We start from the raw sequence: 22560 nt of genomic DNA, 5'->3' as shown, positions 1-22560 counted from the left end.
CCGGAAGTGGCGCCACTCAGGCGCGTCCCTCTGGCGCCGGAGCCGGGACCTGGTGTTGGGCAGTACCTGCATAGCGGTTCTTGAGCTCTAGCGGTTGCCGGTCAATTGTTGACAGTTGCCAGTTGCCAGTCGTTTTCGGAAAGCCGGCAGCGGCTTTTTCACCGGGTTCTGCTTGAGGCCGAGCCACCTGTGACTCTGGAGACGGAGTGGAACACCCAGCTGGGCAGGCCCAGTCCGATCTCCCGCGACCCAGCACCGCAGGATCAAACCGTGCCTCTACGGGGAGTGGCTGGAGAGGAAGAGTCCAGCCTGGGAGCCGTCGGAGCAGCCCTGCAGAACGGGGTGGGGGCTGCTCTAGATAGACCCTGACTTCCAGAGAACTGCTGGGAGGCTGTGGCGCGAGGTGGAACTCAAATGCTGAAGGAAGGAGGTGAGGAGTGGTAGAGGGAGCGATCGTCAAGAGATCGGCTGCTGCTTCGTTTGCCCACGACTGCCGCTGTGTGAGCCGGATCAGAACTCTTTTTATCTCTCTTACAGGTAGTTGGAGACAATCCTTTTTTCTTTCTTTGCCCGTGACACAGCCCCAGGAGATCCTGAGAACATGTGCCCCTACAATCCTTTTTTGAGTAAAGAATTCGGGGGTCAAAAAAGTTTGAGGACCTCATACCTGCGTGATTTCTGAGTATTGTGCCACGTACCCCAGTCTGCCTGATGGACCAATGACAGTGGAGAGTAGGGAGAAGTGGGTTCCTGAGGATTCCTCTGTCGCTTTTCTTCTTCTAGCCCTTCTCGAAGCGGCCAGGGATCCCTGGAAGCCCGGGAAAGTTTGAGGGCAGGCCAGCCCAGTAGGATTGTGAAGTTGTGGAGGACAGGGGAATTTGCAGTTAGAAGGCACAGGTTCCTGTGAAAGCTGTGAGGTACCAGCCAGGTCTCTTAACCCGTATTTCTCCATGGAAGAAAGGACAAAATAACGTTAACTACTTTGTTTACCTCTGAGAATTGTGATCCTCAAATGAAATAACACTTTTGAAAGCACCCCGAATGTGGTACAGAACAAATGTGTAAGCAGGCAACCTCTTTTAAGTCTTAACCACCAACACCTGTGCTGTTCACCCCCTAGATCAACTGTATTTGGTCTGTTACTCTACACGTGCAATTTTACATCCAGAATTTGGTGCTGTCTCCAAGATCAAGCGGTCCTTATATTTGTTTTTGATTTGTTTTGTTTTGTTTTTGAGACGGAGTCTCGCTCTGTCGCTGAGGCTGGAGTGCAGTGGCGCAATCTCGGCTGACTGCAACTTCCGCCTCCCAGGTTCAAGCGATTCTCCTGCCTCAGCCTCCTGAGTAGATGGGACTCCAGGTGCCCGACACCACGTCCAGCTAATTTTTGTATTTTTAGTAGAGATGGGGTTTCACCATGTTGGCCAAGCTGGTCTCAAACTCCCGACCTCAATTGATCCACTGGCTTCCCCCTCCCAAAGTGCTGGGATTACAGGCGTGAGCCTCTGCTCCTGGCCAAGAGGTCCTTATATTTGGTCTTGCACTTGAGGAGTAGAGAGTGCGATTTCACATCCAGCATTTTGTTTTGTCTTCCCCAGAGACCTGAGAAAGCAGAGCAGATGGTCATCTTCCCCATACTACAAAAAAGGAAAGGAAGTGCTGTCAGGTTAGATAACTCTCAGTAAGAAAAGGTCTGTCCTAAGATCGGAATCCAAATCTATTTATTTGTTTTATTCAGATATCATTCACATACCGTAATATTCATCCTTTTAAAGTGAACAATTTGGTGATTTTTAGTATTTTCACAGTTTTGCAGCCATCACTATTTAATTCCAGAACATTTTTGTTAACTGAAGAAGAAACCCTGTAGCCTTTAGCAGTCACTCCCCAGTCCCTCATTTCTCCACAAGTTCCTGGCAACCACTAATCTACTTTCTGTCACTATGGATTTGCCTAGGACATTTTAAATAAGTGGACTCATAATATGTGACTTTTTTGTTTTGTTTTGTTTTTTGAGACGGAGTTTTGCTCTTGTTGCCCAGGCTGGAGTGCAATGGTGCAGTCTCGGCTCACTGCAGCCTCCGCCTGCCGGGTTCAAGTGATTCTCCTGCCTCAGCCTCCCGAGTAGTTGGATTACAGGCACCTGCCACCACACCCAGCTAATTTTTTGTATTTTTAGTAGAGACAGGATTTCACTATGTTGACCAGGCTGGTCTTGAACTCCTGACCTCAGGCAATCCACCTGCCTCGGCCTTCCAAAGTGCTGGGATTACAGGCGTGAGCCACTGCGCCTCGCCAATATGTGACCTTTTGCGTCTCGCTTAGCACATCATTTTCAAGGTTCATCCAGGTTATACCATGTGTCAGTACTTCATCCCTTTTTATGATAGAATAATACTCCATTGTACGGAGACATCACATTTTGTGTATCCATTCTTCAGTGAAGTTTTATGTGTGTATGTTTTATTTCTCTTGGGCATATACCTAGAAGTGGAATTACTGTGTCATACAACCCTGTTTAACTTTCATAGGAACTGCTGAACTTTTTCCACTGTGGCGGCATCATTTTCTATTCTCAGCAGTGTATGAGGTTTCCAGTTTCCTCACATCCTCATCAACACTTGTTATTCTCCATCTTGTTTATTATAGTCATGTTAGTAGGTGTGATGTGTTCTCTCATTGTGGTTTTCATTTGCTTTTCCCCAATGACGAATGATGTTGAGTTTCATGTGTGGAGTGGCTATTTGTATCTCTTGCTTGGAGAAATAGCTATTCAGATCTTTTGCCCATTTAAGAATTTAGTAGGGCCAGACGCAGTGGCTCACACCTGTAATCCTAGCACTTTGGGAGGCCTAGGCAAGCAGATCACTTAAGGTCAGGAGTTCAAGACCAGCCTGGCCAATGTGGTGAAACCCCATCTACTTAAAAAAAAAAAAAAAATTAGCCGGGCGTGGTGGTGCATGCCTGTAATCCCAGCTACTCGGGAGGCTGAGGTAGGAGAATCGCTTGAACTTGGGAGTTGGAGGTTGCAGTGAGCCGAGATTGTGCCATTGCACTCCAGCCTGGGCAACAAGAGGGAAACTCCGTCTCAAAAAAAAAAACCACACACAGAAAGTGATGTGCTAAGCCAGCATTTCGGCCTCCCAAAGTGCTGGGATTAGAAGTGTGAGCCACCGTACCCAGTCAATAACTAAATTTTTTTTTTCTTTTTTTGAGGGAGAGTCTTGCTTTGTTGTCCAGGCTGGAGCGTAATGGTGTGATCTCGGGTCACTGCAACCTCTGCCTCCTGGGCTCAAGCCATCTTTCCACCTCAGCCCCCCAGGTAGCTGGGCCTACAGGCGTGCACTACCATGGCTAATTTTTGTATTTTTAGTAGAGACGGGGTTTCACCATGTTGCCCAGGCTGATCTCGAACTCTTGGGCTCCAGCCTCTTCACTTTCTTGACAGGGCCTGTTGGAGCACAAAGTTTTTAATTTTGAAGAAATTCAACTTACCTATTTTTTCTTTTGCTGCTTGTGCTTTTGGTGTCATATGTAAGAACTCATTGCCTAATCCAAACTCTCAAAGATGTATGGTTTCTTCCAAGAGTTCTACCCTTTTTTTTTTTTTTTTTTTTTTTTTTTTTAAATAGTGTCTCTGTCAACCAGGCTGGAGTGCAGTGGTATGATCACAGCTTGCTACAGCCTCGACCTCCCTGGCTCAAGCGATCCTCTTACCTCAGCCCCCCAAGTAGCTAGGGCTATAGGCATGCACTACCACGCCTGGCTAATTTTTGTATTTTTAACAGAGATGGGGTCTCGCCAGGTTTCCCAGGCTGGTCTCGAACTCCTGGGCTCAAGCAGTCCGCCCACATCAGCCTCCCAAAGTGCTGGGATTACAGGCGTGAGCCACCGCACCCAGCCAAGAGTTTTACTACTTAACTTTAGGTCTCTGATCTCTTTTTGAGTTACTTTTTATATATGGTGTGATGTGAGACTCTCTGCCCAGACCTCTTCATTTAAGCAAATGCCTTAAATTTGCAGAGCCACTTTCTTCAAAGAACTAAGTAATAGATAATCTCTTTAAGCTGTATACTTAAATGCTGGGCATTTGCCAAGTGCTTTGTCTGTATGTTCCTTTAATCTCCACAGCAATCTTACAAGGGATTATTATCCCCATTTTGCAGATGAGAAAAATGAGACTTAGAGAGGTTACATGATTTTCACACTGCTGCTGAGTGGCGGATCATGGATACTTGTGAGTCTGTTAACACTCTAATGCCTGAGTTGATGGAATTTCTGAGGTAGGAGGGAATGGAGAAATTTACATCACACTGCAGGTCTGCAGATTCAGCCCACGTGCCCTGGTACCTGCTACGTCCCCTCTTCACAGTGAGAATTGGTGACTTCCTAAACTGCTTTTAACCTTTTTCGTTTTCTTCTCTTTCTTTAGTACTACCTTCCCCAGACCCTGCCCTTCCCCAAGAGGAAAACACAGGAGAGGAAGGAATGGCTGCTGGTCTCCTCACAGCTGGGCCCCGGGTAAGTAGGAAATTAACTTTGGGAGGCATCCTTTTCTTCCCCCCTAATATTAATGGTAGGGTTGGCTTGTTTTTTGTTGTCATTTGTTTGTTTTCTTTCTTTCTTTATTTTTTGAGACTGAGTCTCACTCTATCACCCAGGCTGGAGTGCAGCGGCATGATCTCGGCTCACTGTATCCTCCACCTCCTGGGTTCAAGCGATTCTCTTGCCTCAGCTCCCGGTTAGCTGGGATTACAGGCACGCACCACCACACCCAGCTAATTTTTTTGTATTTTTAGTAGAGATGGGGTTTCACCATGTTGGCCAGGCTGGTCTTGAGCTCCTGACCTCAAGTGATCTGCCCGCCTCGGCCTACCAAAGTGCTGGGATTACAGGTTTGAGCCACCGCGCCTGGCCTGTTTTATTTTTTTTTGAGACAGGGCCTCAGTCTGTCACTTAGGGTGCAGTGCAGTGGTGCAATCACAACTCACTGCAGCCTCGACCTCCTGAGCTCAAGCGATCCTCCTACCTCAGCCTCCCAAGTAGCTGGGACCACAGGCTCGTGCCACCATGCCCAACTAATTTTTTTTTTAAGTTTTGTAGAGTCAGGGTTTTGCCATGTTGCCCAGTCTGGTCTTGAACTCCTGGACTCAAGCCATCCTTCAGCCTTGGCCTCCCAAACTGCTAGGATTACAGGTGTGGGCCATCCCACCCGATCACCCGCTTGTTGGTTTTGTTTTGTTTTGTTTTTTACAAGTTTTCTGTAATGAACAAAGTAATTCATGTTCACCACAGAAAACCTGGAAAATAGAGAAAACACAAAAAGTTAAAAATTACTCTTAATCCCACAAAAAGATAGCATCTAACATTTTGATTTGTGTCCTTTCCTTTCCATCATATTCTCTCTTTTCTTTTCTTTTTTTTTTTTTTTTTTTTTTTGGAGTCTTGCTCTGTCGCCCAGGCTGGAGTGCAGTCGTGCAATCTTGGCTCACTGAAACCTCCACCTCCCAGGTTCAAGCGATTCTCCTGCCTCGGCCTCCCAAGTAGCTGGGATTACAGGTGCGCCCTACCACACCTGGCTAATTTTTGTATTTTTAGTAGAGATGGGGTTTCACCATGTTGACCAGGCTGACCTGGAACTCCTGACCTCAAGTGATCCACCCGCCTCAGCCTCCCAAAGTGCTGGAACTATAGGCTTGAGCCACGGTGCCCAGCTCATATTCTCAAAGTGGGTTTATTCTGCTCTGTCATGTTTCTGTTTCACTTAGTAGAATTCGATGAACGTTCTCCCATTTCACTGCACATTTTACCAAATCATTTCTAACACATTCTTTTTTTTTTTTCTTAAATAATTGCACCTTACTAGTTTAGATTCAGGGGTATGTGTGCAGGCTTGTTAAATGGTTGTATTATGTGATGCCAGGGTTTGGGGTACAGATGATACCATCACTCAGGTAGGGAGCCTAGTACCCCATAGGTTTTTTAGCTGATGCCCCCTTTTCTCTCTCCTCCCTCTAGTAGTCCCCAGTGGTTTTTGTTCCCATCTTTGTGTCCATATATACTTGGTGTTTAGCTTCCCCACTTATCAATGATAACATGCAGTATTTGGTTTTCTCTTCCTGCATTAATTCACTTAAGGTAATGGACTCCAGATGCGTCCATGTCACTGCAAAGGACATGACTTCATTTTTTATGGCTGCATCGTATTCCACATGTATTTCCTATTCCACACGTGGAATTTTCTGTATCTTGACCAGCACTGGTGGGCACCTGGGTTGACTCCATGTCTTGGCTGTTGTGAACAGCACAATGAGGAACACGCGCGTGCATGCGTCTTTTGGTAGAATGACTTCTTTTCCTTTGAGTATTTACACAGTAATGGGATTGCCGGGTGGAATGGTAGCTCTGTTTTAAGTTTTTTGAGAACTATCCAAACTGTTTTTCCGGAGTGACTGAACTAATTTAGTTAACTTTCCCGTCAGCAGTTACAACCTTTCCCTTTTCTCTGCAGCCTCACCGGCATCTGTTAAGTTTTACTTTTTCATAGTAGCCATTATTTCTGGTGTGACAGAATATTTCGTCGTGGTTTTAATTTACATTTCTCTGGTGGTTAGTGATGATGAGCATTTTTTCATCTGTTTGTTGGCCACTTGTATGTCTTTTAAGTGTATCTGCTCATGTCTTTTCCTGCTTTTTAACGTGGTTGTTTTTTGCTTGTTGCTTTTAAGTTCTATAGATTCTGGAGATTAGACCTTTGTCGGATGCAAATTTTTGAATATCTATTCCCATTCTTTCAGTTGTGTGTTGAGTCTGTTGATAGTTTTTTTTTTTTTTTTTTTTTTAAGAGACAGAGTCTCACTTTGTCACCCGTCACCCAGTCTGGAGTGCAGTGGCACAATCTCAGCTCACTGCAACTTCCACCCCCCAGGCTCAAGCGATCCTCATGCCTCAGCCTCCTTAGTAGCTGGGATTACCACCAGACCCAGCTAATTTTTGTATTTTTAGTAGAGACTGGGTTTTACCTTTTTGGCTAGGCTGGTCTCAAATTCCTAACCTCAGGTGATCGTCCTGCCTTGGCCTTCCAAAGTGCTAAGATTACAAGTGTCAGCCACCGCGCCTGGCCCTGATAGTTTTCTTTTGCTGTATAGAAGCTCTTTAGTAAGGTCTCACTTGTCAGTTTTCGTTTTTGTTGCAATTGCTTTTGAAGACTTAAGCCAAGAATTCTTTGCCAGAGCCAAGGTCGAGAAGGGTATTTCCTTGGTTTTCTTGTATGGTTTTTACAGTTGAAGGTTCTACATTTAAATCTTTAATCCATCTTGAGTTAATTTTTGTAGATGGTGAAAGGTAGGGGCCCAGTTTCACTCTTCTACATATGGCTAGCCAGCTATCCCAGCACCATTGATTGAGTAGGGAGTCTTTTTCCCGTTGCTTGTTTCTGTCAACTTTGTTGAAGATCAGGTGGTTAGAGGTGTGCGGCTTTATTTCCAGGTTCTCCTTTCTGGGTCCGTGTGTCTGTTTTTGTGCCAGTGCCCTGCTCTCTAACACATGTTTCTTTCACATAGTCCTATGAGAGTAGTAACTGTCCTTTTTTCTTGACTAGGTAATTAGCTCTTTATTTTCGTTTTTAAAATTTGCTCTTGGATTTCCTTGTCAGTTCTGCTCTTTATTAATATATTTTTTCTTTATTAATCCTTTGCTTCTGCTTTCCTCAGGTTTATTTTAAAATTCATTTTTTGGCCGGGCGCAGTGGCTCACGCCTGTAATCCCAGCACTTTGGGAGGCCTCAGGCGGATCACGAGGTCAGGAGATCGAGACCATCCTGGCTAACACGGTGAAACCCCATCTCTACTAAAAATACAAAAAACAAAAAAAATTAGCCGGGCATGGTGGCGGGCGCCTATAGTCCCAGCTACACGGGAGGCTGAGGCAGGAGAATGGCGTAAACCCAGGGGGCAGAGCTTGTAGTGAGCCGAGATCGCGCCACTGCACTCCAACCTGGGCAACAGAGCAAGACTCCATCTCAAAAAAAAAAAAAATTCATTTTTTAACTTCTCGAGTTGAATCCTTAACTCCCCTTCTTCCTTCCTTGTTTACGTTGAAAGTTTTTGGCTGTGTATTTATTTTTTTTAGATATTCCAAAATTATGATTTTGATTTCTTTATCTGCCTATGTGGCTGGTCTGTGCTTTATGAGGATGGAGTTTGTGTCTCTTGTCAACACAAAATGCCAGCGCAGTCTGATGGCAGGATATAGCGTTTGATAGCTCTGTCAGCTCAACCTTATTAAATTGTTGCATCTTCCATGTCTTTATTCTTTTTGTTGTTTATTCACTTTGGGCTGTCAATGACTGAGTTACTTTAACATCTCTCAAAATCCTAATATTCTAAATTTCTCTTTGCATTTCCTGCAGCTTTTTCTTTACGTATTATATATTCCTTTGTTATTTGGTTCGTGACATTATATCTTTATAATGGATGTTACTTTCTTGATTATTTTAAAGTTGCACAAAGATTTTAAATATTTTTTAGTTTTTTATATTTTTAATAGAGATGGGGTTTCACCATGTTGGCCAGGGTGGTCTAGAACTCCTGACCTCAGGTGATCCACCTGCATAAATATTTCTTCATTTTAAAAGGTGACCCTCTTTGTTCCATTGAAAAAACCTCTCGGTGTGATGAATGGATTGAAGAGCAGGTAAAATCAGAGGCCCGGAGACTGGTTCCAATATGGAAATTGTTGCTGGTTTGCAAGGCAGTGGTAGGGGAGTGGAAATAAACAGGTGAATTCTCATGATATTAGGAGGAAGAATCAATAGGGATTGATGCCGCACGAAAGGAGAGGATAACACCCAGGTTGCTGGCTTGGCCAACTAGGTGAACAAAGGCCCCATATCCTGAGCTGGGAACAGACGAGGAACAGCAGGTGAAGATGGGTGTCTCTGTTGCGTTTTGTTGGTTTGAGGTTCCTGTGAGGCCTGGCCAGGAGACGATTTCTGCATTAGGTTAATACTGTGTTATCTCCTGATTCGTTTCTTCGCTTTCCATCTGGCTCCCCCTGCCCCCACGCCCTGTACCTAGCAGAGGATGCATTACATGGAGTAGGTGCCGCTTTGTTATGTGAACAGCTTCACCTGATCTGCGTGCCTTATAGCTCCTGCCCAGAGTCTCCTAACGCCAGATCCATGTTTTCACCTGTGATAGAACATCTGCACCTGGATTTCCTATGGCCACCTTAAACTCTGTGGGCCCCAAAACAAACTAGTTCCCTTGCTAACAGACCCCTTCTTCCCATGTTTCTTCTCTTTGTGATGACACTGTCATCTGTCTGGTCTTCCAAGCAGGAAACATCTTTGATGCATTCTCAACTCTTCTCTCACAAAGTTCATTTCTGGCTTTGCATCTAGTCCCTCTCCTCAAGCAGGATCCTCTCTCAACTTGACACTGACACTGTTGAAGTTCTTAAAACCACCTCTCCATGCCTCCATCTCAAGACACAGTTGCCTTCCAGCAGCTCCCTGTTGCCTGAGGCATAAAAGCATCACATTTATCAAGTGATTCAAGGCTTTTTACATTCTGACCTCAACAACCTTTCTGCCACGCTTCATCCCCCCACCCAAACTGCCTGCCATTTCCTAAACACACAAGGACTGTCTCGCCTCCATGCTTCTGCTCATGGTGCCTCTCCTGCCTTGGATAACCTTCTCTTGCTCCATCTGGAAACCTTCTGCTTCAAGGCCAGCTCAGTAATTGCCTTCACTCTGTGGTCCTTCCTCCCCGCCTTTCTGTTCTCCTGGCAACTAGTCTGTTTCTTTGACTCGTGCTACATTTGATTGTGTGCATACTTGGCTCTCCTGTTGTACTGGGTGATATCTGCGTTCACAGAAATATTTGTTAAATGTTCTGAAAATTCATCTTTCACATTTCTCTGATAATTTGCACCTGACTCTTCACTGTATCAACTCACATTCTAATTTTGCTCTTTCTGTATTATCCCTTCAAGTCCCAAGCACCCATTAATTTTTGCCCAGTTACTTCACACGCACACACACACTTTATTTATACGTAAAGTCTACTAGAATTATAAATGTGTGAAGACAAGAGACAGTGGTGTGTGTGAGTGTGTATGTGTGTGTATGTCAGATTATCTTAGTGTTAGGCACTGCAGTGCTGGTGATCAATAAAGGCTTTCTCTTTTTTTTGAGATGGAGTCTCGCTGCGTCACACAGGCTGGAGTGCAGTGGCACGATCTCAGCTCACTGTAAGCTCTGCCTCCCGGGTTCAAGCAATTCTCCTGCCTCAGCCTCCTGAGAAGCTGGGACTTACAGGCACCTGCCACCACACCCAGCTAATTTTTGTATTTTTATTAGAGACAGGGTTTCACCATATTGGCCAGGCTGGTCTTGAACTCCTAGCCTCAAGTGATCCACCTGCCTCGCCTCCTGGCTTCCCAAGGTGCTGGGATTACAGGTGCGAGCCACTGCAGCCGGCCACTTTCTTCAACTACCCAGAGACCTGAATCTTTTCGAAGACTTTTCTAGCTCCCCCAAAACCGCCAACGTTAACCACCCCATCACCCTAGATCCTAAGGCCACTGGCAAGATGAAATGTGCTTGTTTTTTCAGGGATCCACATTCTTCAGCAGTGTGACAGTAGCTTTTGCACAAGAAGGGTGGAGGTGCCTCGTGTCTACTCCGAGGGAGAGGTACAAGGAGGGGATACCAGAAAAGTCCAGGAACCTTGTCCTACTAGGTAAGGAAATGGTTTAAGATTTCGATTCACTCAATTCTGAAAATCCATGGCACTTGCTTTCCAGTGTGTAGGGCCTTCTGACAGCTGTGATGTACCAGAGCGATGGTGTCTATTCCTCTTGTTCTCTTGGGGAAGGTCTCTGCATGCCCACTTGGCAAATAGGCAGTTTCCCTTTGCTTTCCCCAAGGCTGCACCTCCCCATTCTCTCATTTCCCAGGAGGAATGGGGTAACCCTCAGGTCATTTCCTCTATGTTCAGTAAGTTTCCATCTTCCTAAATTGGGAACTTGTGAGTTTAGCTTTAGCTCCCTGGCTTGACCCCTCCTTGAGGCTGTTTCCTAGCTCCTTCCAGAAATGTTTTATACAGCCTTGGCATGGCCGGGTGAGGTGGCTCTCACCTGCAATCCCAGCATTTTGGGAGGCCAAGGCGGAACAGTCACTTGAGACCAGCCTGAGGAACACAGTGAGACCCTGTCTCTCACATTAAAAGGATGTTTAAAAAGACCTTGGCACCATCTCTCTTATGTACTGCTGTAGCCCCTGGTGCGGGCACCAAGTAAGTGCTCAGTAAGTATTTGCCGTCTGAATGAAATGAACAATCCGACTGGGCTGCTTGCTCTCCCCTGAGTTCTGGGTGGCTGTTCATACTTACTTACAATTTCTAAAGCCTGTTTTTCCCGTTGAATAGGACTTCCAGTTTCCCAGCCTGGCATGAACTCCCAGTTGGAACAAAGGGAAGGCACATGGATGCTGGAGGGCGAAGACGTGCGAAGTCCCTCTCCAGGTATGTGAGCAAGCACTTAGCCAATGGGAGTCTTGGGAGCAAAAGCCCCTTTAAATCACACATGAGTGCATTTGATTATCATAACAATTGTGAGGTAGGCACTATCACCCCATTCTACAGATGAGGAAATGATGCTGAGAGAGGCTGGCTCACTGGTTCAAAGCTTCACAGCTAGATAGTGGCAAGGCTGGGATTTGAAGCAAGCTCTGTCTGCCTCTAAAACACACTCTTCCTCACCTCATCCTTACGGAGGCTCCCAGGGCTGGGAGGTGTTTGGGGGCACATGTGATGTCCCTGGCCTCCAAAGAGTATCCTTCCTTATTGTTGGGAAGCAAGAGTCATCTTTGTTGGCACATTCCTTGCTTGGGGTCTCCCTCACTGAGGATCCTAGGTGCCAGCTTTACGCATGCCACTGGGTGTCACAGCTCCTGCTGCCACCCTATCTGGCCCCTTAATTCTTTTTTTTTTTTTTTTTTTAATTCTTTTTTTTTTTTTTGAGACGGAGTCTCGCTCTGTCGCCCAGGCTGGAGTGTAGTGGCCGGATCTCAGCTCACTGCAAGCTCCGCTTCCCGGGTTCGGGCCATTCTCCTGTCTCAGCCTCCTGAGTAGCTGGGACTACAGGCGCCCGCCACCTCGCCCGGCTAGTTTTTTGTATTTTTTAGTAGAGACGGGGTTTCACCGTGTTAGCCAGGATGGTCTCGATCTCCTGACCTCGTGATCCACCCGTCTCGGCCTCCCAAAGTGCTGGGATTACAGGCTTGAGCCACCGCGCCCGGCCTGGCCCCTTAATTCATTCTGCTCCTCCTTTCTTACTGCGTGGCCATGCCAGAATTTTCCAAAGGGCCGATACTAAGAAACTCAGGGAAAACAGAAGGAAAGGAGACCATAGTTTCCAGTGCATCTCTCTTACCACCCATGCACAGCAGCTCTCTCCCCTCATCTCTCTCAGCCTCTGCCCTGGTGCCACCTCTGGCAGGGCCTCAGCAGTTTTTCCCTGGGGACCCAGTCACTTTTGATGTTTGAGACTTAAGGCATCAAAGGTACAAATGAATTAAACCAGTTTGAGGTGACAACATTTGACATGTTTCTAAAGATGCAGCCTGGGCCGGGCACAGTGGCTTACGCCTGTAATCCCAGCACTCGGGGAGGCTGAGGCAGGTGGATCACCTGAGGTTAGGAGTTCAAGACCAACCTGGCCAACACGGTGAAACCCCATCTCAACTAAAAATACAAAAAAATTAGCTGGGCATGGTGGCGGATGCATGTAATGCCAGCTACTCCAGGAGGCTGAGGCAGGAGAATCACTTGAACCTGGGAGGCGGAGGTTGCAATGAGCCGAGATCATGCCATTGTACTCCAGCCTGGGCAACAAGAGTGAAACTCTGTCTTAAAAAAAATAAATAAAAATGAGATGCAACCTGTCTATTTGTTGCTTTATTTCTTGAGTTATAAGTTATTGCTGCTGATAGGGCAATCGGCACAAAGCCCCGGGAGCATTCTTTGCATGATTCCATGGAGCTGCCTCTTCTCCTTCCCATCTTACCATCCTCTAAGCAGCCTGTTGCATGATACCTCACCCTTGTGGCATGCCCGGCACCACTCATGCTTGTTGACACTGCCTGTGGCAGGGAGCCTCCCTGGCCCTGCTGCCTTCTTCTCCCAAGGCCCCCCTGCCTGGGCATCTCTGTGTTCTATACAGTCTACACAGAGGACTGAAGTCCTCTGTGGAGCTTCAGAAATGGAGAGCAGTGTTTAGTGGTGAGGGGAACAACTGCATTTTTCTGGGAAGAGTGTTCATGATAGTCTCAGAGGGGTTCAAGACCCTGAAAAGCTTGCTGTATTAGTTTTTTTGGGCTCTCATAAAAAATAACCACAAACTGGGTGGACTAAAACAATAGCAGTTGATTCGCTCACAGTTCTGGAGGCTAGAGGTCTGAAACCGAGGTGTCAGCGGGGCCGGGCTCCCTCTGCAGGCTCTGGGAAGGATCTTTCCTTGCCTCTTTCAAGTTTCTGGTGGTTGCCAGCAATCTTCAGTGTTCGTTGACTTTTAGCTGCATCACTGCAATCTCTGTCCCTGTCTTCATGTGGCATTCTCCTGTGTCTGGATTTCCTTCATTTTAGGGCATTAATATACCCTAATCCAGTATGGCCTCATTTTAGCTTGATTACATCTACAAAGACTTTGTTTCCAAGCACGGACACATTCTGTACTTTGAGGTGGACATGCTGTGGGACACTGTTCACCCCAGTACAGTGGTCCCAAAGGTTAAAATCACCACATCATTAGAAACAGGAGTTGGAAAGGGGTATTTCCGCTGAGGAGGTGCTCTGAGGCAGCAGTGTAGGGCAGTAGAAGCAGCTCTGGGTGTGGGTGCCCCGAGCGGAAAACCACAACCTCTGCCCCTATCCACAGCAGGAGTCAACGTAGGAGACTTCTGTGAGCAGAGAGGGCTGGGGTTTTCCCCCACGCACCAAGCAAGCAATTAATTTTGTAGCAGACACCGTCTACCTGGAGATAGCATCAGATCCCACGGGTTGAGGGCTCAGTCCCACAAGGTGGCCCCTGCCCCTTCCCACCAGTCGCAAGTCCAGGCCTCCAGAACTACACTAGCTTCAGACTGGGGTGCCCACGACCCCTCTTTGGATTACATTGATTTGTTAGAGAAAGGACACAGAACTTGGGGAAGCACTTATTTTAAAAAAGATGAAGATGAAGAGATGCATGGGACGAGGTATGGAGAAGGTGCAGGGAGCTCTCATGCCTTCCCCGGACAGCCGCCCTGCGGGAGCCTCCCCGTGTTCAGCTCTCTGGAAGCTCTCCAAACCCTGCCTGCCTGGGCCTCTGATTCACTGGATAGGCGTGATTGAAGCACGGACAGCATGTTGTAATGAGATTGGACAGAAAGGGCCTGATTGAACACAAGTAGACTAGTGGGGACACCCGGCAGAGCCTTCCTGTGCAGATTCTTCTTGGCCTCGGTGCAGCATTCCTTCCTCCGGGGTATGGGGCAGGATCTCTGGAATGAGGGTCGTACGGCCACAGTCAGACTAGAGTCCTGCTTGGGCAGGGGGAGGTCAGAGAGAGAGAGAGTCTGTTCTGAGCCCTAAAGTGCTCTGACGTTTTAACAGAAGACTGTAGCAATGGCCGGGCGCAGTGGCTCACACCTGTAATCCCAGCACTTTGGGAGGCCGAGTTGGGCAGATCACCTGAGGACAGGAGTTTGAGACCAGCCTGGCCAACATGGGGAAACCCCATCTCTACTAAAAATACAAAAATTAGCTGGGTGTGGTGACCTACGCCTGTAGTCCCAGCTACTTGGGAGGCTGAGGCACAAGAATCGCTTGAACCTGGGAGGCAGAGACTGCCATGAGCCGAGATCGTGCCACTGCACTCCAGCCTGGGTGACTAAGCGAGACTCTGTCTCAAAAAAAAAAAAAAAAGACTGTAGCAGTGGCTATGGGAGTTATGAGCCAGGAACTGTGGGTGAAATACACACACACGCACACACGCATATACACGTATATCTTATAATACCTCATTGAGTATGAAAGACATATACTCAAAATCCCTGCTTGCCATGCATTAACTACATGGATTCCAGGCACACCACTGAATTATGTAGTCATGGTTCCATATATGAAAAAGTAGATGATAGAGTCTTTCTTCTTTCACCAATTAACACATATATGAAAAAAGTTGCCTACTGAAGAGTTATGTAAGCTATATGATAGTGAACAGAAGTCGTCGGGCGCAAGTTTCCACTCTGGCCATTAGAGGAGCTCAACATGGCCTCTGCTCTAACTCACAGCATGTCCTGGGCATCGCTGTGCCTCTGAGAGCTGGGTCTGGGCCCTGGGTTATTCTACCCTACCCCTCCCAAGTGGCAGACCCAGGAGTTGAAAGTGCCATTCTCCCTGCTGCTCATTTTAGGGACTTCTGTGGTGGGTGTTAACACTTTCCCAGACCCTGCTGGCCAGTTGTACTAATTCTGATTCATTGCATCATTCATCAATCAGCAAATGTGCATTAAGCATTTGGTATGTACCTGGCATCATTTTAGCTGCCATGGGTAAAATGTATCCCCTTTGTTGAGCGGGGGATGAGGACATAGCCTCTGCTTACATCTTCGTGAAGAACACAAACAGCAAACAGTAACTAATCTACTTTTTATGGTGATGAGTTGTGTGAAGAAAATAAAGCAATACAAGGGATCAGTGACTGGGGCACAAGGCTGAGTTGGGAATAGAGGGGAGGGAGCTGTTGGAGAGCTGATGAAGAGGAAAGACTCTTTGGAGATGACATTGGAGCCGAGATCTGAAGGAAGGGGATGAGCCAGCTGTGTGGAGGAGACCTAGGAGAGGAACATTCTGGGCCACAGCGTATGTTGAGACCTTGATGTGGGAATGAGCTTGCTTAAGGATTAGAAAACCCGTGTGGCCAGAGCTTAGTAAACACGAGGAAGAGTGGTGTGCAGGGGACAGATTGTGCGGGGGCACTGGAACCATGGTAAGGCGTTTGGATTTTAGTCACCTAAGAAAATAAGCCATTAAAGAGTTTTGACGCAGGGAAGGGATGAGATTTATGTTTTAAAAGGATTCAGCATTTGGCAAGTGACACTGGTGAAAAAGAATTCAGCGTATGTGTGAAGAATGGACATTCAGGGGTCAGGCATGGGAGCGGGGAGGTGAGTTAGGAGGCAGCTCTTGCAGACATGGGAATGTGAGGTGATGGTGGCCTGTAAGAGAGGGGTCAGGACATATTTCGGTGTTAAAGCCAACAGGACTTGCTGGTGGATTGGATGTGAGATGTAGAGGAGGAGGCATTAAGGATGACCCTAGGTTTTGGCCTGAACAGTTGGGTAAGTAGGAAGATTAACAAAGGTGCTGGGTTAAAAGGGAGATGAGTAGCTCTGTTTGGGGTGTGTCAGGCCTGAGATGTCATCAGTCTTCTACTGGAGCCAGCACTCGAGAGAGGTGAGCTGAGGGACAGGCCGTTTCTGAGCATCACGTGGTCCTCTGAATTGCCCCTTCTTCCCTTGGCTTTTTTTCTTGTCACTCTTCCTCTTCTTTTGATTTTTTTTTTTAAACGCAAATAGATGGTCTGCTTTTAAAAACTGTCAAACCCATAGATGATCGGACTCCCAAGTTACACGGAGATGCGCTCAGCCTGCAATGGGGGCCTCTGTGCTCTTGGTTGACTGGGGGCATTGGTGTGCACTTGCAGTTCTGAGGGAAGCCTACTTCATGCTTTAGGATGGTTTATAAGGAGAAGGTCCAGAGTAACAACCACGCAGATAGCACTTACTGTGTCTCAGCTACCATTCTGGGTCCTCTATGTGTCTTAACTCATTTAATCCTCACAGTGATTGTATGAGGGAGCTGCTTTCACAGGTGATAAATCCAAGGTTTTAAAAGATTACAGTTTGCCCAAAATCAGAGAGCACGTAAGAGGTGGAACCCAGATTTGAACCCAGGCAGTCTGGTTGAAGACTGTGTATAGAAATTCAAGGTCAGGTGTGGTGGCTCACACCTGTAATCTCAGCACTTTGGGAGGCCGAGGTGGGTGGATCACCTGAGGTCAGGAGTTCGAGATCAGCCTGACCAACATATTGAAACCCTGTCTCTACTAAAAATGCAAAATTAGCCGGGCATGGTGGCGCATGCTTGTAATCCCAGCTACTTGGGAGGCTGAGGCAGGAGAATTGCTTGAACCCAGGAGGTGGGGGTTGCAGTGAGCTGAGATCACACCATTGCACTCCATCCTGGGCAACAAGAGCGAAACTCCACATCAGGCTGGGCATGGTGGCTCATGCCTGTAATCCCAGCACTTTGGGAGGCTGAGGTGAGTGGATCACCTGAGGTCAGGAGTTCAAGATCAGCCTGGCCAACATGGTGAAACCCTGTCTCTACTAAAAATACAAAATTAGCCAGGCGTGGTGGTGCATGCCTGTAATCCCAGCTGCTTGGGAGGCTGTGGCAGGAGAATCACTTGAACTCGGGAGGCAGAGGCTGCAGTGAGCCAAGATCACACCATTGCATTCTGGCCTGGGCAACAAGAGCGAAACTCCATCTCAAAAAAAAAAAAATAAAAGGTATGGTAAAAATACAGTATAAAAGATAAAAAATAGTACACCTGTATAGGGCACTTACCATGAGTGGAGCTTGCAGGACTCTGGGTGAGTGAGTGAGTGGTAGGTGGATGTGAAGGCTGAGGGCATTGCTGTACATGGACTTTAGAAATACTGTGCACTAAGGCTACACTAAGTTTACTTTACACATTTTTCTTTGGGAGGCTGAGGTGGGAGGATCGCTTGAGCCCAGGAGTTTGAGACCAGCCCAGACAACTTGGCAAAACCCTATCTCAACAAAAAATACAAAAACTAGCTGGATGTGGTAGCACAGGCCTGTAGTACCAGCTGCTCAGAGGCTGAGGTGGGAGGATCACTTGAGCCCAGGGCGTCGAGGCTGCAGTGAGCCATGATCGTGCCACTGTGCTCCAGCCTGGGCGACAGTGAGATCCTGTCTCAAAATGTGTGTGTGTGTGTGTGTGTGTGTGTGTGTGTGTAGTACTATTTTTAAACTCTTGTTAAAAACTAAGAAACTCACACATTAGCCCAGACCTGATGGAATCATGCATATCACTGTCTACACCTCCATATCTTGTCCAACTGGAAGATCTTCAGGGGCAGTAACAAGCATGGAGCTGTCATCTCTAAGATAACAGTACCTTCTGGAAAACCTCCTGAAGGACCTGCCTGAGGCAGTTTTACAGATAACTTTTTTTTTTTTAGTGGAAGGAGTACAGTGTAAAATAACTATTAAAAGCATAGTATAGGCTGGATGTAGTGGCTCACACCTTTAATCCCCAGCACTTTGGAAGGCCGAGGCGGGAGGGTCACTTAAGTCCAGGAGTTCGAGACCAGCCTGGCCAATGTGGGGAGACCCTGTCTCTCCAAAATATCAAAATTACCCAGGGATGGTGGTGTGCTCCTGTAGTTCCAGCTATTCAGGAGACTGAGGTAGCAGGATCGCTTGAGCCCAGGAGGCTGAGGCTGCAGTGAGCTGTGACTATGCCACCGCCCTCCAGCCTGAGTGAGACTCTGTCTCAATTAAAAGTATATATTAAGTATAGTAAATATGTAAACTGGTAACGTAGTTGTTTATTAAGTATTATGTACAGTGCATAATTGTATGTGCTATACTTTCATATGACTGGCAATGCAGTAGATTTTTTTACACTAGCATCACCACAAACGTGAGTAATGCGTTGCGCTACAACATTATGATGGCTTTGAATTCAGTAGGTAGTAGGCTCCATTACACTCTTATGAAAGGAGGTGAGTCATCAAACCTGTGTGTGTAAGAGCTTGGCCAGACTCCTTCAGCCTTTGGTTTTCCTTCCACCAAGGGAACACAACGGCTTTTCTCACTTTTTTTTTTTTTTTTCAGGCTGGAAGATTGTATCTGAATCACCACTAGAGCAAGCCCTTTCTGAAAAATCATTCCAAGACCCACATGTAGAGATGCCCCCTGGGGATTCAGACCACAGGACCAGTGAGCTTGAGAAGAGCTTCAGCCTGAGACCAGTCCTCTCTCCGCAACAGAGAGTGCCCGTGGAAGCAAGACCTCGCAAACGTGAGACGCACACCAAGCGCTTCAAGAACTCGGAAATCACGAAACCTCACAGAGCGAAACCGTATGCATGTAATGAATGTGGCAAAGCCTTCAGTTACTGTTCTTCCCTTTCTCAGCATCAGAAGAGCCACACTGGAGAGAAGCCCTATGAGTGCAATGAGTGTGGGAAGGCCTTCAGCCAGAGCTCCTCTCTCATTCAGCACCAGAGGATTCACACTGGAGAGAAACCTTACAAGTGCAGTGAATGTGGAAGAGCCTTCAGCCAGAACGCCAACCTCACCAAACACCAGCGAACTCACACCGGAGAAAAGCCCTACAGATGCAGCGAGTGTGAGAAAGCCTTCAGTGACTGCTCAGCTCTTGTTCAGCATCAGAGAATTCATACCGGAGAGAAGCCCTATGAATGCAGCGACTGTGGGAAGGCCTTCCGTCACAGCGCAAACCTCACGAACCACCAGAGGACTCACACTGGGGAGAAGCCCTACAAGTGCAGCGAGTGTGGGAAGGCCTTCAGTTACTGCGCAGCGTTCATTCAGCACCAGAGGATTCACACTGGGGAGAAGCCCTACAGATGTGCTGCGTGTGGGAAGGCCTTCAGCCAGAGCGCAAACCTCACAAACCATCAGAGGACTCACACCGGGGAGAAACCCTACAAGTGCAGCGAGTGTGGGAAGGCCTTCAGCCAGAGTACGAATCTCATAATCCACCAAAAGACCCACACCGGGGAGAAGCCATATAAATGTAACGAATGTGGGAAATTCTTCAGTGAGAGCTCAGCCCTCATTCGACATCACATAATCCACACCGGAGAAAAACCTTATGAGTGTAACGAGTGTGGTAAAGCGTTTAACCAGAGCTCATCCCTTAGTCAGCATCAGAGAATCCACACAGGCGTGAAACCCTATGAATGCAGCGAGTGTGGGAAGGCCTTCCGGTGCAGCTCTGCCTTCATCAGACATCAGAGACTCCATGCCGGAGAGTAACCAGGAACATGGTGGAAGTGGAGAGTCCTGGACATGCCGACTCAGGACAGATGGGTGAGGATCTGAGAAATGCTAAAGGCTCGAAAGCATCTGAAGACATCTAACTTAGAGTCTGCAGCCCAGAGGCACATGCAATTCAGTAAATAGCCACTATTTCACATGCTGTGTGTGGACGCTCAGCTCTATAACACCTTTCTGCAAGCATCAAAAGATCCAGGGCTCCATTCAGTTGCAGGTTTGCCTTTATTCAGTGGGCCAGAGCACCTTATTTGGTAAGCATTCCAGAAACCTGAGTTTATTCGGAGTAAGTGACCAAATCAATGAGTAAAGAACTTGGCTCCTACATCAAAGCCAAGTCTTTGGGCAATGCTGGCAGTTTCTCCTGGAAGTAATGAGAAATGTTGTGAAAGAACTCAGAGCATTGGCCAGAAATGATTGAAAAACCATCAAATTTGGGGCAAGGGGTGTAAATACAAATACAAGTGAGAAAAGGGATTCTAGAGCCAACTATGAAATACCAGAATCTCCTTGAGGTGGGGAACATTCCTTGATGTTCCAAAACTCAGAAAAGCACAGCCAGGCCCAGCCTTTGTAGAGCTTGTTACTGTTAGAAAGAGCCCACCCAGGCAGATCACAAGGTCAGGAGTTTGAGACCAGCCTGACCAACATGGTGAAACCCCATCTCCACTAAAAATACAAAAACTTGTGGGGTGCGGTGGCACGTGCCTGTAATCCCAGCTACTCAGGAGGCTGAAGCAGGAGAAATCACTTGAACCCAGGAGGCAGAGGTTGCAGTGGGCCAGGATTGCAACACTGCACTCCAGCCTGGGCAAGAGCAAGACTGCATCTCAACAAAAAAGAGCCCACCCAGAGGTTACTGGTGTTGAGGGTAGAGTGTGCTGCTAATGAATTGGGAGGCACATCCCTTTCCATGGAGAATAGGAAGCACCCAGAATGGGCAGGTGTGTGACAGCCATGCTGGGCTCAGGCAGGTGAGTCATCAACTGCCCCTGGCTCCTCATTCTCCTTTCTCCCTCATGGAGAACAGTAGTGCTCCCCTCCTATTAGCAATCCAGACTTTTGCCTTTGGCCTGCTTACTGTCTTATTTACTGTTTCCTTGGTGACTTGGTGCAGTCCCTTCTAGGACACTGGAATGCTTTTGTGCCAGCCCCTCATTCTCGCCTAGGCTGGAGTGCAGTGGTATAACCATAGCTTGCTGAAGTCTCCACTTCCGCACCCTACCACCTCAGCATCACAAGTAGCCAGGCACACAAGCCACCACACCCAGCTAGCTTTTTGGAGAAAGTGTCTGGCTATGTTGCCCAGGCTGGTCTTAATTCCTGACCTCAAGGAATGCTCCTGCCGCAGCCTCCCAAAGTTCTGGGATTACAGGCAAAAGCCACTGTATCCGAAATAGAATCCTCTCCCTAACTCAGGGAGTCCAGGTAGTCCTTTCCACTTAAGGTAGTTCTCCAACCTGGGGTGACATAAAAGCACTGACCTAGAGACCACTGGCGAAAACTAATGTGCAAACAAATGAGTCATAAAGGGGAAATCAATTTCTCTGGGCCACCATTTCCCTTTACTCCAGTACCCAGAATCCTCTCCCAGGTCGTGCTTCAAGGTTCATCTTAAAACAAAAGGGAGTGATGAGCACAGGCTCTAGAAAGTTGATCAGAAGGAACAACTGTGGGAAGATGAGACTTGAGACAAGGTGAGACAGCAAATACTGTAAGCCACCTGAGCTCAGAGAAAAGGTTAGAATAACAGTTTACAGTTAAACAGATGACGTGAACCTCACTTTCACAGAACCAAAGGATTAGTCCAGGACTAATCCTTAGTCCAGGAGAGTGGTCAGGTTTATTTGTTGCATCACTGGTTCTGAGCCCTGGCTGTGCACTGGAATGGCTAGCAAAACGGGTCCTGGGCCCCCAACCCACTGTAACTTCAGTTGGTCAGGAATGGACAGCTACACTCCCCATGTGTTCAGGTTTTGTGTTAGAGCATTTCTTAGGAAAAGCTTCACTATAGTCTATAAAAAGTGTTTCCTGGCCAGGCATGGTGGCTCACGCCTGTAATCCCAACACTTTGGGAGGCCAAAGGCAGGCAGATCAAGGTCAGGAGTTCGAGACCAGCCTGACCAATATGGCAAAACCTTGTTTTTACTAAAAATAAAAATTAGCCGGACGTGGTAGCATGTGTCTGTAATCCCAGCCTACTCAGGAGGCTGAGGCTGGAGAATTGCTTGAACATGGAAGGCAGAGGTTGTGGTGAACCGAGATCGCGCCATTGCTCTCCAGCCTGGGCAACAAGAGCGGAAACTCCATCTCCAAAAAAAAAATAAAAAGCTTCCTTTCTGAAGCAGCCCAGCCCATACAGGGCAGTTTTGTTACCCACTATAAGGTGCTTG

General features: G+C 47.3%; 1 protein-coding gene and 1 long non-coding RNA gene across 8 annotated transcripts; one reads left to right on the top strand and one right to left on the bottom strand.

The window, feature by feature from the left end:
- Nucleotides 1-14: 14 nt before the first annotated feature.
- On the top strand, nucleotides 15-22341 carry ZNF79 (zinc finger protein 79). 7 transcript variants are annotated; one of them, XM_045372673.3, is made up of 6 exons: nucleotides 15-430; nucleotides 4433-4521; nucleotides 8800-8922; nucleotides 10622-10748; nucleotides 11436-11531; nucleotides 18981-22341. In XM_045372673.3, exons 5-6 carry the CDS (start codon nucleotides 11459-11461, stop codon nucleotides 20147-20149), a joined length of 1242 nt encoding a protein of 413 aa, XP_045228608.2. In that variant the 5' UTR covers nucleotides 15-430; nucleotides 4433-4521; nucleotides 8800-8922; nucleotides 10622-10748; nucleotides 11436-11458; the 3' UTR covers nucleotides 20150-22341. The 7 variants fall into 7 exon arrangements, with proteins under 7 accessions (XP_045228608.2, XP_065386110.1, XP_045228607.2 ...); XM_065530038.2 differs by lacking the exon at nucleotides 8800-8922 and adding an exon at nucleotides 5444-5559; XM_045372672.3 differs by having other exon boundaries at nucleotides 15-537.
- On the bottom strand, nucleotides 10670-12938 carry LOC141408603 (uncharacterized). Its single transcript, XR_012424385.1, has 2 exons — nucleotides 12309-12938; nucleotides 10670-11974 (listed from the first exon to the last, which is right to left on the bottom strand). It is a non-coding gene; the product is annotated as an uncharacterized lncRNA (long non-coding RNA).
- Nucleotides 22342-22560: the final 219 nt, after the last annotated feature.

This window comes from Macaca fascicularis, chromosome 15, assembly GCF_037993035.2.
Source record: "Macaca fascicularis isolate 582-1 chromosome 15, T2T-MFA8v1.1".
NCBI classification, from domain to species: domain Eukaryota; kingdom Metazoa; phylum Chordata; class Mammalia; order Primates; family Cercopithecidae; genus Macaca; species Macaca fascicularis.
The sequence above is the reverse complement of the archived record's forward strand: the minus strand, read 5'-3'. Positions and strand labels throughout refer to the sequence as shown.

Bases quoted from the DNA above. Each gene is read 5' to 3' on its own strand.
- ZNF79 (XM_005582176.4), top strand. The intron at 10,749-11,435 runs GTAAGGAAATGG...CCCGTTGAATAG, and splicing joins CAGGAACCTTGTCCTACTAG to GACTTCCAGTTTCCCAGCCT. The intron at 11,532-18,980 runs GTATGTGAGCAA...TTTTTTTTTCAG, and splicing joins CGTGCGAAGTCCCTCTCCAG to GCTGGAAGATTGTATCTGAA.